Genomic DNA, 16067 nt, shown 5'->3' on the forward strand with positions numbered 1-16067 from the left:
AAAAAGGTGATTTCATGAGTGTTTTACCTGCATACATGTGTAACATATATGTGAATGCCCACTAGCTTTGGAGTTCAGAATAGGGTGCTGGATCCCCTGGAGTTATAGATGGTTGTGAACTACCATATAAGTGCTGGGAACCAAATTCAAGTCCCCTGAAAGAGCAACAAATGCCCTTAACTACACAGCCATCTCTCCAACTCCTGATAATCTGTTTATTTTCCCCACACAATGGAATATTATGTACAGATCTTGTACTCCAACTTGTGTTAAGGCTAGTTCCAGGTTCTGTCCAAACATCACTCTTTGTAGGACATATTCTCAAACTGGTTCAACTAATTTGCCCACCCTCTTCTGTCTTGCAATCTTTGATTATCAAGGTCCCAGTGTGAGTGTGGTATGAATCAGTCTATAACGCAAATGCAAAAATCAGCACAACTGCTTAGACAGGAAAGCCATGGTCATGTGACTTAGCAGTCTTCCCCACCCCCAGCTGCCCAGCATTAGGAAGACCATCATTCAGTGTGGTCATAATTGCAAGAAAGGCCACTATGCAGTCACTTCTCGTCATTCTCAGGACATCCTCTGTGAAGCAGATGGGGCCATCACTGACTGCTTATGTGGAAGACAGTTTAGCCACCACCCCCAGAACCACTTGTTTCTTTCAGGCACTACAACACTTGCCCTAGGCACGGGGCCCTCGGTTGCACCCCAGAGCCTAGAACCCAGAAGGAGGAGCAAGCCGGTCTAGGTAACTCTGACAAGTCTTATTGGGGGTCTGCTCCCTGCAGCGTCTTTGCCATATACAGTCACTCAGAACAGCTCTGCGCTAGGAGAGTATTTATTTTTCCTTGGCAAAAAAGTCAAATGCTACATTTTTAAAAACAGAAAATCTCAAGACAGTCAAAAGCATCACAGGAGACGGTCTGGCAATGGCACAATCCTACACGAGTTTTGTTTTTTTAAACACACAGTCAGTTTAAAAAGACAGAAGTTCTGTGAGAACTAAGACATCTACAGCCTGTAGTTTAAGAATAGAAAAAAATTAAGACAAAAGATTCACAGCATCCAGCATTTTGCTTAATTTCCTGTTCATAGCACCTATTTCTCTAGATTATAGGATGATTATTCTAAAACCTGTGGCATATGCTATGTCCTACGGTGGGCCTGCCACTTCCCTCCCCAGTAGTCCCCTGCCATTATGAGAATACTCTTTTGACACAAAGAGAGCATGGAAGAATTGGGGAGCAACTGAGAAACTGGGTGCAGGTGTATGACTGCATTTCTCAGGGCAGCAGCACTGCGTGTCTCAGGGTACTAGGATGGGGAGAGCTTCCTTTCCACATGATGTGCGGAAGACAACAACTGGCTTGACAGTCGGTTGCCTGCAAGTTAAAAAAAAAAAAACAACCCAAAAACCCTCACACTAAATAGTTTGAGAGAAACAAGCAAATTACCAATCACAGCTACACTGTCACATGCAGTGATGCTGGCACAGCGAAATGTCACTACCCTAGGAATGAGCCAACAGAGCAGGACTGCGACTCCCAACTCTAAGCCCCGCTGCACTGAGAACAGATCCCACACACAAAGCACTCGCTACAAACCACACCTTCCTGGACAGAACAGATGAGAAAATACCAGCAACCACCCCAAGAATGGAAAAGTTCCTCCTACAAGTCCTGAACAGTAGCCATGCAGGCTTGAGACCGCCTGCTCTCGGTCGGATCAGACCCTGTCAGAGGTAGGGGACTGCAGGGAGGATGGTCTTTACCCAGGCTGTGAAGTGGCCTGCAGTCCCCGGTCTGGGCGAGCAGACAGGTCGGGAGTGGAAGCAACACACAGGTGGGCATTCCTGCGTGGGTGGAAGGCCAGGTAGGCCTGGACAGTGTGTAGTCCTGGGATGCAGCCTCCCCTCCCATCCGGCTTCTCTAACTTCTCTTCTTCTAAGGGTTGTCCTGGTGTGTCTGTCGCTTCCTACAATGTCAGACCTTAAAGAAGATACAGGCTAGTCCCAAAGCTGGACTGAGTAAAGTTGTTTCTTTTATAAATACTTTAATTACAGATAACCCTCACTCCAAGTAGAATCAGTGATGCAGTACCACCAGGCACACAAGTTCACACATATGAATGGGCACACGTGCGCGCGCACACACACGCGCACACGCACACGCGCGCACACACACACACACACACACACACACACACACACACGCAAAGGCTCCCACACTTTCACAGAAAGTCGGACAGCCACCACACGATTATAAAGGCCCTACCTCAGTGAAGTAAGGGTGAGAATGACTTTGTCATTTCAGTGTAAAGAAGCCAGAGGAAGGGGAGTGTTGTCACTTGAGGAAAAAATAAAAAAAGGGATTTGTAACAGTGTTTGCTTTAAAAAGCAGAAGGGGGAAAAGTAATATTCTAATTACTGCAAAGTGAAAACAAACAAAAAACCCAGAACAACAAGCCACCAACTGACGGAGACCGTCCCAGCTTTTGGATTTCTGCATAGAGCCTCTTCCTAGTAACTGCCTGAACCACGAGCAAACTCTGTTTGCATAGACAGGAGAGCCTTCCACAGCTAGGGAAATCAAAAGACCAAACAAGGAAACTGAGGGTGCAAGTTAGTGTAAATCTGCATTTTGGGAGAAAGTTAGTTGTCATTAACTCCACAGTCCAGCATAGTTTCCGTGGAGCCCAGAAGGGAGGGGGCCCCCTGCCACAAAGAGCTTCGTTCCGGACGAGTCGTAGCAGTGTGTGTAAACAGCATTGGGGAAGATGTCAATGTCTGAGAAGTAATTCCTCCAGGTTTCATCATGATTCTGTGGGAAGACGAGGAGACCGTTAGCACCTCTAGGAAAGAGTAAGGGACAGGGAGGCCTTCTGGTCTCTGCCAAAGGCAGGAGTTCTAACACAACTGGTTCTCAAGGAAACGGGCCTCATTTTTACCAGATAAAGAATTGTGGGCTGGAGAGATGGCTTAGCGGTTAAGAGCACTGACTGCTCTTCCAGAGGTTCTGAGTTCAAATCCCAGCAACCACATGGTGGCTCACAACCATCTGCAATGGGATCCAATGCCCTCTTCTGGTGTGTCTGAGGACAGCCACAGTGTACTTACATAAAAAAAATAAAATAAAGACATTATCATTATAAAAAAAAAAAAAAAAGAATTGTTACAGGAGCTCTTGCTTTTTTGCTCCCACTCTGTCCCCTTGCTCCTTCCCTGCCTCTCTCCACGTGTTCATGGCTGGCCACTCTCTTTTTCTCTGCCTCTATACCCCCTTAACTCCCCTCCCCATGCCCTTAATAAACTCTATTCTATACTTAAAAAAAAAAAAATTGTTACATGAAAGCAAGTCTTCCCAAGACAGCTTTTCGAAGTCAGCCTTGTTAATGATAACTCACTGGCAGCAATGGCAGAAGGTTCCTTAGCCTTCTGCTCTGTTGTCACCTGGAGAGAATCTGAGGCACCAGCACATTTTCCTAGGCCGTGCACTTTTTGCCACCCTCCTCCTTCAGTTTACAGAGAGCCGAGATTACAAGCATCTGCACCCCCTTCCTCCTACCCCTGGAGCCAGTGTGCAGACACAAAGGCAAGTCAGGGAAGGAGCCTTTCTCTGCTCTACGGAATGCCAACAGCCAAAAAACCGAGGAGGGAAAGCATCAATACTAGTGGAGAGGGCAGACTGGAGGGTAGACAATCCCTCCCTGAAATGCGACCGACCGTTCTCTCGGGTCTGGGCTTACTCACCAGCCAGCCCCTGCCAGTAGTTAGTTTCAGATTCTCCCCTGCGAGTCTGGGCTTGGACCCATAACAAGCTGAGAGCCTCTCTTCCAAAAATCTCTGAGCTCGGATGTCATAGAACAGCAGGGAGCCCTGCCCTGTGCCCACAGTGATAATGTGTTCATAGAAGCTCACTGATCGAATCCCTGAGAAAAAAAATACAGAGCAATTAGAGGATGTACACCCCAAATGTCAGATGGCACTGTGCCAATGGTTAAGCAGAACTCTCTGCTAACGAGCCAGATTACTGGGAAAATCTATATTGTTTTGTGCAAAGAATATAAGTGTGTCTGGGTTCTTTGTGTCCCATAGCCTTGAAGAGCACTGGCGTCGCCTTTCACAACTATTAGCTCTTCTCCATCACTTTACGTACACTGTAGCTCACTACTCTCTTCATATTACCAGCATGACAGGACTTATTGGTAGATGATATTTATAGCAAGTTACCATCTTCTTTGGATGAAAAGGAAAATACATCTGCTGTACCTGTGGATTAAGTACAATGGATATAGGTGCCTCCCGACATCTGTGTGGAGCTAGGGACCTTTGTGAACTAGTATTTCTTTATACAAACTACATCCACTAACAGTAACCAAAACCTTTTAAAAGCCAGGCATGACGGTGTATGCTCTTCCCCAGATTTCAATATATACACTGTTCTCTGGCTTAAGATGTACATATGTTAACCATTTAAAGATCTCTTGCTACCAAGCCCAACCACCCGATGAAGGGGAGACCCAATGCCTTTCAGTCAGCAGCATGGTACCCGCCTTCCCTAGCAATGCAGGGGGAAAACAACCACCACCACCTCCACCACCACCAACCCCAAACTGCTTCTGTGCTATCTACACAGAAATATACTTTTTGAAAAAGAGGCTACACTGTAACCCCTAATGTTCCTTCTAAGACTCCCAGGATAACTACAGTTTTTAATATGAGAAAGGGGACAGAAAAATTAAGAAAGCAACTTTAAATTGAATGGTCATCAGACCTTCACGGCTCCTCCATCTGGGAACTTCCTTAACCACTGTGACTCAGTCTCACAGCACAGCCCTGTTTAGCCTGGAATTTACTACGTAGACTGGGCTACCCTCTTCCTGTCTGCCTCCTCATACTGGGATTAAAGGCCTGTGCCATGATGCTGGGTTTATAGTTGTTTGGTCTGTTCGCTGTTGGTGGTGGTAGCTTCTCTTGAGACAGGGTATCTCTGTGTAGCCCTGGCTGTCCTGGAACTCACTCGGCAGACCAGGCCGTCTGGAGCTCAAGTTCTGCTTGCTTCTGTCTTCTAAGTACTGGGATTTAAGGTGTGCACCCTTCTGCCTGCTACTTCTATGTGTACCATGTGTAGCTGTGCAGCTGGCCACGGAAGCCAGAAGAGGGTGACAGATCCCCTGGCAATGGAGTTCAGGAAGCTGTGAGCATTTCACATGGGTGCTGGAGCCTGACCTCAGGGCCTCGGGAGTCAGCAGTCTTAACCGCTCACTCTTCTGATCTGCCCTCTTACACAGGGTTCTTGGAGGGAGCAAATGAGCCATCGGAACAAAGGACTCGGAAGCCTTAGAGACGACAGCAGCACAAGCCTCCCACTGAGGCCCTTAGAATGTGCAGTCTGGGCAGGGGCTGGGGAATGGGTGCAGCTCAGAGGCAGGGGCTGGGGAATGGGTACAGCTCAGAGGCAGGGGCTGGGGAAGGTGTAGCTCAGAGGCAGGCCATTTGCACACAAGCACATGCCCCACTCACTCATCAGAACAAAAACAAGTATTTTCTTTGGCGCCTCGAGGTGTAATTGTCACACCTTACACTGTACATATTTATCATCACATCCAAAAGTGATCTCACGCTCTTCTGACTCTCCACCCCGCACCAATCCAACGTCACTCAGTTTGGAAGAACGCTAGCTCAGGCTATTTCCCGAGGACCAGTGCTGACTGCTTATGTCCTCACAGTGGTTTGTACCAAAGGCTTCTACAGCCTGGACACTCTGTTGCCACAGGTAACTAAGTTCCTCTAGTCTGTTACCAAATACTTGTAAATGCTACACAGGGATCGCTGCTCTTGTTTGCAAGTCAAAGAAGAAACAAAAAGGTGAAAACCCATCTCAATGAACTAAGCCTGCAGGGACACACAGGGACTTACCACTGCCTCTTTCCCTGGAGCAGACAGACTTGACATTGTATGATGGCTGCCGTGGATCCAAAAAGGAGACATGCGCTTGAGAGCCCACTGCATACACTGACCACTCGCTACCATAGGCCAGACACACGTTTTCTCGACAGTATGGCAATTTGGTGGAAAGGAGCTGAATAGAGAAGATACGCACATTCATGATGACATGAAATGGGCACTGCTCTTGTGTTCCTTTATCTGTAGGCTTTCTTCACACGCAAACTACCTAAGTCAGGGACAAGACAAAGCCTAGCAAACTAGTAACTTCTGGGTTAGGGGAAAGGGAAAACTGGAATCAAATAATCAGAATGACAGGAAAAGCCAAGAATTGTAGTTTATGCCGGGCGTGGTGGCGCACGCCTTTAATCCCAGCACTCGGGAGGCAGAGGCAGGCGAATTTCTGAGTTCGAGGTCAGCCTGGCCTACAAAGTGAGTTCCAGGACAGCCAGGGTTACACAGAGAAACCCTGTCTCAAAAAACCAAAAAAACAAAACAAAAAAACCAAAAAAACAAAAAACCAAAACTGTAGTTTATTTCTAGGACTGAGTCCTAGAGAGTATACTCTAGGTAAACTGAGTCAGTCTTCATCTTTGATCCTTAAGGACTAGAAAGTTTAGTCTCTGTCTGCAAGCCTACTGGAGCGCAAAGCTGCCATGACACTGGGGATTTTCAATTCCCTGAGGCTTCTCTCCTCGACAAAAAGCTTATTACAGATGTTATAAGCAGCATAGGCAAGATGTGAAGAATACTTTACTGTACAAAAATGTTATTAGCAGGCTGGAGAGATGGCTCAGCGGGTAAGAGCACTGACTGCTCTTCTAGAGGTCCTGAGTTCAATTCCCAGCAACCACATGGTGGCTCACAACCACCTGTAATGGGATCTAATGCCCTCTTCTGGTGTGTCTGAAGACAGCGACAGTGTACTTGTGAATAAATAAATACATAAATAAATCTTTAAAAAAAAATGTTATTAGCAAGTATTATAAATAAAATCTAGTTTTTAACTGTGCTATTGCAATCTCGGGCCTCATTAAAAGACTTTCCTGTAATCCCAGCCCTGTGAGGCCAAGGGTGGACCCCAAGCTTGAGAGAAGCCAGGGGTACCCAGTGAGCCAATCTTTTAAGAAATAAAAAGTAGGGCTAGAGAGATGGCTCAGTGGTTAAGAGCACTGACTGCTCTTCCGGAGGTCCTGAGTTCAATTCCCAGCAACCACATGGTGGCTCACAACCATCTGTAATGGGATCCGATGCCCTCTTCTGGTGTGTCTGAAGATAGCTACAGTGCACACTCATATACGTAAAATAAACAAATCTTAAAAAACAAAGAAAGAAAAAACAAAACCATCGGGATGGCACCTCACATTTGTAATCCGAGCATTCGGGAGGCTGAGGCAGGAAGAGCACTGGTTTGAGGCCAGCCTGGATTACAGAGATCCAGTCTAGCTTTGCTAACATAGTATGACCTCATCAACACAAAAACCCAAACTGAGTATAGTGGTGCATGCTTTTCATCCCAGTGTTCAGGGCCAGAGGCAGATGAATCTCCAAATTCCAGGTAGCCTAAGCTACAGAACCAGTTCCCGGACAGCCTGAGCCCTACAGAGAAGCCGAGTATGGAAAAAACAAGCCAAAACAAAAATCCACTCCATCTTTTCAAGATTAAGAGACTATTTTAGTTTGATTAATTTTCAACTGCCAGGAGTTCCTAACATTCAGGTTTTTCCACCTTGACAACCTTACCAGACAGTCACTCTACAAACCAGTGCTTAAATGTGGACTAGAGCACTAACACCAAGGGCAGCTTCCCTAGGCACCCTGCAATCTGAGGCCTCTCTGCAGGCCTCCTTGGGGCTAGAGTGGGGAGGTGGAGTGGGAGGCTCAGGCGGTCTGGGTTCGTGCATTCGGAGTCTGTCTGTACTGAGACCCAGTCTGAAAGAAAGAAAGGCCTTTGCTTGCTTAGGCATGGCGGTGGCTGTCAGTATTTCCCAGTCTTTGAGAGGTTCTTTAGAGGAGAGAAGACAACAAGCTTAAGGCCAGACTGGAATAAATTAAAAAGAAAGATCCCCAAACAGACTTGGCCTCAAGAGAGGCAACGCCAGACTCATAACTTCATGTTCTTCACAGTTCTATTCCCAGACCTTGGGCGAAAGGTGTTTTGGGCAAATCCACTACGCCTCTGGGAGAAAGACAGTATTCTAACCCTATGGTAAACTACATAAAACTACCAACTCCTGTCCTCACCTTAGATAACATATTTTCAGCCTTCCAGAGATGAAAGTAGCCATCAAGCGATACTGCTCCCAACTCCTACAAGAGCAACAGAAACCAAGTTACTGCATGACCTGCAGCAAACTGAAGCACCAGACTACGCAGGGGAAGGAGCTGAGGGCTGGGGCTCCTGGGCCCCCCAAGGATGCCAGTGATGATGAGCTCTCACACACCCACGCGCCGCAGCTACACAGTATATGCAATTCCACAAGCACACATCTGTGGGTAAAACTGTCCATCCTGTGCTACTCATTTTCCTCACATCCTTAAGCAGGTTAGAGCGCAGCTCAGGTGAAAGGCTGCTTTTCTTTAGGTGCAAAGAGAAACCTATTTCTAGTGAACTACCTTTAAAATTGGGCCCTTGTGTATGTAGTGCACATACACCCATGCACATACGGACACATGACACCCATACACGTAAATATTTTTTTAAAATGAATCAAATTGTGTCTGTTTTAGATTTCACAGAAGCCTGTCTCCTCTCTCGGCTCTAAGTCTAGTCTTGGATTCTGCTTACACCCTGTCAGGAGGTCTCACCCAGTGACCAGTGGGAGGTGTGAGATAAAGAGGGCAGTCAAAATGGGGAGCTTAGAAACAAGGCCAGTATGCAAATCAAACCCAAAATAGAGCATCTGAAAAGGCACATGCAAATGAAGCAGGGTCAGCTTAGAGTGGCCCTGGGAAATGATGACCACAAACATGCTCTATCCAGACAAATACAGCGGAGACACAGGCTGGGCTTCATGGCCTTAGTTGTAACGGCTCGCCAGCATCCCTAGGCCTCTAAAGACAGGCTCTGGGCATTTTAAACCAAGTTACACAGCAAGCACTGCCTTGGAGGGGAAAGGATAAAGTCAGAAGGGACAGGCTTCTGGAATCCCTTGGTGAATTCATACCTTGTTTTTGTTGTTGAAGGCTAAAGCCCGCACCTTGCAGTTGTCTGGGTTTGTATCTTCCTTGGGGATATCCTTTAAGGCCTTGTGAGTGATGTGAGCATACACAGGGACTGGTGACACGTTATGTCTTGCATCACTTTTGGTCAACACATCATCTGTCACCTCCCAGAGTCCCATAGACCCATCCCGTGAGCCTGCAGTGTAGGACATTCACAGATGTCAGCTATAAGTGACCCTCCATAGTCAACCACACAGAAGACCACAGAGGTCTTTCATTTCAACACCCAGCCTGACACCGAGGCTTGGCTACACAGCCCACCCCAAACACTGAAGTATTCTTTAAGACAGATTTCCCTCTGTAACCTAGGCTGGCCTCAAACCTGCAGCAGTATGCCTGCCTCAGTGTCCTGAGTGCTGGGATTACAAGCACGAGCCATCGTACTTAGTTCAGATTTCTTCCTATATTTTTTCCTCCAGAAACATCTCTTTATTTTCAATTCGAGGGAGGTCCATAGCCAATTTAAAGAGATCTGCCTGCTTCTGCCTCCTGAGTGTAGGATTAAAGGCATGCACCACCATACCTGGTCAAGAATAAATTCTTAGTGTTGGGGCTATAGAGCATTTGTCTAGCATGCATGGAAGTCTAGGTGCAACCCCCAGTTATCACATAAAACTTGTGATCCAAGTCCTTGGGAGGTGTTCAATGTCAATCCTGAGCTGGAGTAAGCATGAGCTATGTGAGAAGATCCCATATAAAAAATGTCTGTTTTTTGTGCTGGGAATATAATTCAGAAGTCGTCTGAGCACATGGACTTGAGCTATTGTTTATGACATCACTATGACCCCCTAAGCTATCCTGGACCTCTCTGTAGAACAGGCTAGCTTCAAACACAGAGATCTGCCTGTCTCTGCCCTAGGAGTGCTGAATTGAAGGTGTGCCCCACCATCTTTGGCTCCCAAGTTCAATTTTAAATGACAAACAAAACTCAAATTATTTTCCTTAGCAAATAAGCAATAAGGAGCAACAAGTTTTCTTTTCTAGAGGCCCTGAGCAGCCCTGAGTCCATTCCCAGGATCTCACACCTCCAAAGTAAACTTTCCTTTGGACTTTTCTCTGAATGTACTACAATGTGCATAGCAGAGCACACTGCTGGCCCATGAACTTCTGACCTTCTCCTTTTGCCTCCCAAGGGTTGGAAGGAAAGACAGAACACTAAGATCTCCATATATGTGCCAAGGCATGAGTATACCACACACAACATAATCAATCAATCAATTAAAAATATAAGGTGGAATGACACACAAAATCTCCTAAGCTGGGTGTATCTGGTACACTTAAGAGTGTCAGCACTTAAAAATCTTAGGCAGAGTTAGCTGGGCAGCCCTTTAATCCCAGCACTCAGGAGACACAGGCAGGTGGAACTATGAGTTCCAGGCCTGCCTGGTGTACAGAGTCAATTCTAGGGCCAAGAAACTGAGAAACCCTGTCTCAAAAAGACAAAACAAAAAAACAAAAAACAAACAAACAAACAAAAACAGCTTAGGCAGAGGGACTGCTGCAAGTTCAAAACCAGTATAGACCACATATGAGTTCTAGTCCAGCTTTGGTTACAAAGTGATACCCTGTTCCACCCCCAAAAATCAGTAGTGGTGAGGTGCATGAGGCAGGGGAGTCTGGGAAATGAAACTGAATGGTAATGGCACCCCGCCAGCATATGCATGCCCTATTTCAACCTAGTACCACCTAGCTAAGGAGTAAATTCAAGTAACAAGACAGGGCACTGGACCCAGTAGCTTTCGTGGTTACTTTCTAGCACACGATCATTTTTTTTTTTTTTTTCTAGACAGGGTTTCTCTGTGTAGCCCTGGCTGTCCTGGAACTCACTTTGTAGACCAGGCTGGCCTCGAACTCAGAAATCTGCCTGCCTCTGCCTNTAGCCCTGGCTGTCCTGGAACTCACTTTGTAGACCAGGCTGGCCTCGAACTCAGAAATCTGCCTGCCTCTGCCTCCCGAGTGCTGGGATTAAAGGCGCGCGCCACCACGCCTGGCTGCACATGATCATTTTTAACACTTGTCTTTGCTACACCAAATCTCCCTAAAGAAGGGCAACTTTACCAGACACCGCCATAGTATCGTTGATCCATGCAATAGAAAAGATCCAATCCTTGTGTCCATCCTTAGAGGGTAAGTGACATGTAGAAAGGAGAGAACAAAAACAACAACAGCAAAGGTTAGTCCAACAAGGGCCATGGTGAAATCTTCTGAAAAGCGTGCGGGTCTGACTGAAAATAGCTTGTAAAAATCTTAGGTTTGGAAGGGCATGTTTGCATATCCTGTAATTCAGGAAGCTGAGGCCGAGGATCCAAGTTCCGTGACAGCATGAGCCACATATGGAGACCCTGGCGCAGAACAAACACAGCCAGCAAGCTAGCTGAGCAAGTAAAGGGGACGGACTGATGCCAACTCTCATGGCCAGAGTTTGATCCCCAAGCCCCACAAGACAGAAGGCGAGGACTGACTTTCTCCATGTCCTCTGGCCTCCACATGTGCTTCTGTGCACACATAGACAAATGTAAAGCAACAACAGGCAAAGAAAAACGTGGGTCTCTGGTGATCTTGTGTGGTGAGACCTCATAATATCTGGCGACAATCAAAGGTTCAATAAGCCTGGCAGTCCTGCAGACAGTAAGAATGCCCAGATGGGCACACACTGTTAATCCCAGCACAGGGGAGGCAGGAGGAGCTTGGTGAGGCCAACCAGATCTACACAGGGAGCTCCAGGATAGCCAGGGCTATATACCCTGTCTCAAAAAAAAACAAAACCCCAAAACAAACAAACAAACAAACAAAAAAAACCAATACCAACAACAAAAACAAAATGTCCAGAGAGCAGGGGGCTTCCAGCTTTCTACTCTGGAGCCTGTCTCCTGTCTGGAACACTCCCATGGCTGGCGCTCACGGTTCCTTTAAGCAGCCCTGGTCACATGTCGTCTCACTGAGCTTTCTTTGCTCTCTGAAACAGTGCTCCCAGCTGCTTTGAGTCCATCCCCTTAGCCTGTTGGTACCCCCCCTCTATGGCATGTCACCCTGGCATGTCACGGAGACCAACTTGTATGATCCACATACTGATTTACCCACCACTCAACACTATACTGCAGGCAAGGGCTTTATTAATTTCATTCATGCTATACTTCTGGAGCCAAAACAATACCTGACTATGGATGGATCGGTAAGTTTATTTTCTGACAGGGCAACGAGAGAGATGTGGACCCTCTGAATTGAAAAACAGCCCGCTACTGGCTGCAGGAATCTGTCATTTTGTCCCTTCTATTAAACATATGTGCTGGTTCTTACCTATGGGATCCCAATGTCCACCCACTCTGCTCTCTTCCACCCCTCCTCCCCATATCATGAGAAACCTGAAACTAACTACAGCCAATGGAAACACTTACATCACCCACACACACAGGATCTAAGGTAGGCAGGCGGTAGATGGCAAGACTGTTTGGGTTGTCTCCTCCAGTGGCTAGGAGTGTTCTAGAAGGATTCAGTTCAATTGCATGGATACCACAGCCCTGCTGAGTCACACCCCCAGGTTCCCGGTCTTTCAGAATGGGAATCTTGGTGATCTGGCCTGTCTGGACATCCACAACAAAGAGCTGAAAGAGAGAAGGGGCACATACAACAATAGTGTCTATTTAATTCAGTCAACATTGTTAAATTATCCGTGGAGAGTTCGATTAGAGTCTATTATATAGCAGACCCTGGGAATTTTCATCGTTTTCTTTCTTGAAACGGTCTCACTGTGCAGCCTTAGCAAGCCAGGAACTATGTAAAACAGTTGGCCTCCAACTGACAGAGATCCACTTTCCTCTGCCTCCCAAGTACATACCCACACCATCACACATAGCATTTATTTACTTTGGAGACAGTGTCTCATTGTAGCCCCGACTGGCCTTGAGGTTCAGACCCACCTGCCTCTGCTGAGACTAAGGGCATGTGCTACCAAACCCAGCAGGAATCTCACCTATCTCATCAACTAAGCGGGGTCGGGCCTGGTTAGTACTTGGATGGGAGACCACCTGGGGATACCAGGTGCTGTAGACTTGTACTAAATTTTGCCCAGGCTTAACATGGGGTCAGTCCCTTCATTCCACTGTGGGTTCTAGATGTCTTCAGACTCAGAGGCAAATGCCTTTGCCCACTCAGCTGCCTCGATGGCCTCTTTATATTTATCGGTACTACAAAGGTTTGGCACAAAATGTAATGGCATACATCTAGAGAGAGCCCAGTGGTTAGGAACATGTACTGCAAGACCTTGAGTCTAAGCACCTATGTAAGGTGGCTCAAAAGTATCTGTAACTACAGCTCTAGAGGGGAATCTACTTCCCTGGCCTACAGAGGCATCTTCATTAACATACACACACTTATACCAATACACATGATAAAGTAAAAGAAACCTTAAAATAGTAATATACAGCTACTTAATTGATTGGTTTTGCAGGGTATTTAAAAAACTTAAGTGATTTGAAATGTAGAGTGCTCAGGCAATCAAAATCCTATATATCTACATCTTCACTTCCGTACTTGCCGAGTGACAGAGTGCCTCATGCAGGACAGAACATACTGCCTCGTCACAGGAGGCTTGGGGATGTGGGAGACTGGCACAGAGGTGCTTTCCACACTGACAAGGGCGCAGCTCTGCTGCAGATCCCGGCTATAAACTCAGCACAGGGCCACTCCACACTATCCTACTGGGATCCGAGCCAGGAGCTGGCAGCACAGCAAGGAAAGCCTCAGGCTCAGGATAGGGGAGAACATGCAGAGGCCGCTGCTGAGGAAAATGTACGATTATAAGCAATGGATGCAGGTGAGGGTGTGAGGACGTATAAATGCACACACAGGACAGAGGCTTTCAGGAAAGGGAACCTTACAAAGTTACTAAAAATGCAATTCTCTTGCTAAAATGAAACCTACCATAGAAAGGAGAGCAAATGTAAGCGGGTTTTCCAGACAAGAAGATAAATAACTCTGGGCCAGCAGGATGGCTCAGTGGGTAAACCACCTACGCTGAGATCCCTGAGAACCACACGGTGGAAGGAGAGAATCAATTCCCTCGAGTGTTTCCCTCTGATCGCCACACCCACACACGTTGATCGAGATCTTGACACTGACATTAAAAAAGGTGGGTGGTAGTGGTGCAAGCCTTTAGTCTTAGCATTTGGAAGGCAAAGGCATGCAGATCTGAGTTAGAGGTCAGCCTGGTTCCACAGAGTGAGTTCCAGAACAACAAAAGTTATACAAAAAAAGCAAAAGAAGCAGCCAAATCAAAGCACTAGGGAGCAAAGGAGAGCGCCAAGACCGAAAAGGGCGCCACGGTGCCAAGGAGGGAAGCAGGCCGCGCCAGCCCTCTGGCCCCCTGCTCCGAGAAACCGGCCCACAGGGCTGGTGAGATGGCTCAGTGCCCCCAGGTGCTGTCTTATCAAGAAGGAAGAGCATGGCAGCAAGAGCTTGAGGCGGCCACGGTCAGGAAGCAGAGACGGATGCTAGCTTCCTTTTACTGTCCGGTACCCTGGCACACAATTAGGGTAGGCCTTCCCCCCTCAATTAACCTGACATAGATAATGTCTTCCGGCCATAAATTGCATACTTATTTGTGGGCGCATTTGTTTATGCGTGCAATCACACAGGTCCGTAGTATGACATACCTATGGAGGGCAGATGGCAACCTGAAGGCGTTAGCTTTCCCTTTCCACCAGCGAGTGCCAGTGATTACACTCAGGTCAAACGTTGATACCCAGTGCCCTCACCTGCTGAACCATCATGTGGGAGCACCATACTTTGTGAATGTTCAGTTCTGAACCAGGGTCTCCTGGTATTTCTATACATTTGGGAGGGCAGGGCATACTCAGTTACACTGTCTGAGCCTGGCCTTAGCCCTACTTTGTCCCAGGCTAGTTTTGATTTCGAACTCAGAAATCCACCTGCCTCTGCCTCCCAAGTGCGGGGATTAAAGGCGTGTGCTACCACGCCCGGCTTTGATTTTGTTTTAAAGACAGTCTCACTATGTAGACCTGACTGACTGTACTAGAATTCAGTATGTAGATTAGGTTGGCCTTGAACTCAAGAGATCTGCCCACCTCTTCACTCCCAGGTGCTGGTCTTCCCTACTCACTGTCTGTTTCTTTGTTGAGACAGGGTCTCACGTAGCCTCAGCCTCACAGATGACCTTTAACTCCTGATCCTACCTCCCAAGTGCTAGAGATACAGGTGTTTGCCACTCTACCCAGCTTTCTTCAGTTTCCCATGGCCACAAAGTACTTTACTGGAGAGGCACACTAGCATTTAATGAATACATTCCATAATCTGAATACACATGGATGATCAAAAGTTGGGCATGGTGGCATATGTATGTATTTGGTGCTTTGATTTCTACAAGAAACCTGAGCCTCATCTTCTGGTAGCAGCCATTTAATCAGTAGATGAGAGAAGACTTTTACACCCTAACAGAGTATTTCAGTGTGTTTAGCCTTAAATACTTTTCTGTTTCTCAGAAACAAGGTATTTTTGTAACAATACAATGGTAATTTTGTTTTCAAGACAGGGTTTCACTGTGTAGTCCTGTCTGTCCTGGCACTTGCTCTATAGAACAGGCTGGCCTCAAAGTCACAGAGACCTGTGTGCCTCTGCCTCCAGAGTACACGTGCCACCACTACCCAGCTCAAATAATCATTTATAGGATATGTATTTATTTATTTATTTATTTATTTTGTTTTTTTGTTTTTTTGGTTTTTCGAGACAGGGTTTCTCTGTATAGCCCTGGCTGTCCTGGAACTCACTTTGTAGACCAGGCTGGCCTCGAACTCAGTAATCCGCCTGCCTCTGCCTCCCGAGTGCTGGGATTAAAGGCGTGCGCCACCACGCCTGGCTCAAATTCACATGTTTTGTTGTC

At 46.8% G+C, this 16067-nt stretch overlaps 1 protein-coding gene across 1 annotated transcript in view; it reads right to left on the reverse strand.

The window, feature by feature from the left end:
- Positions 1-823: 823 nt before the first annotated feature.
- Dcaf12 (DDB1 and CUL4 associated factor 12) overlaps positions 824-16067 on the reverse strand; it is a 24485-nt gene continuing 9241 nt past the window's right edge. The window contains exons 3-9 of the mRNA XM_021222115.2: positions 12568-12774; positions 11231-11291; positions 9115-9308; positions 8192-8257; positions 5921-6083; positions 3752-3930; positions 824-2822 (exon numbers count right to left, since the gene is read on the reverse strand). Of these exons, the coding sequence (XP_021077774.1) occupies positions 2664-2822; positions 3752-3930; positions 5921-6083; positions 8192-8257; positions 9115-9308; positions 11231-11291; positions 12568-12774 (1029 nt within the window). The 3' untranslated portion in view covers positions 824-2663. The remainder of the gene's footprint in view (positions 2823-3751; positions 3931-5920; positions 6084-8191; positions 8258-9114; positions 9309-11230; positions 11292-12567; positions 12775-16067) is intronic.

This window comes from Mus pahari, chromosome 22, assembly GCF_900095145.1.
Source record: "Mus pahari chromosome 22, PAHARI_EIJ_v1.1, whole genome shotgun sequence".
In the NCBI taxonomy this organism is placed as follows: domain Eukaryota; kingdom Metazoa; phylum Chordata; class Mammalia; order Rodentia; family Muridae; genus Mus; species Mus pahari.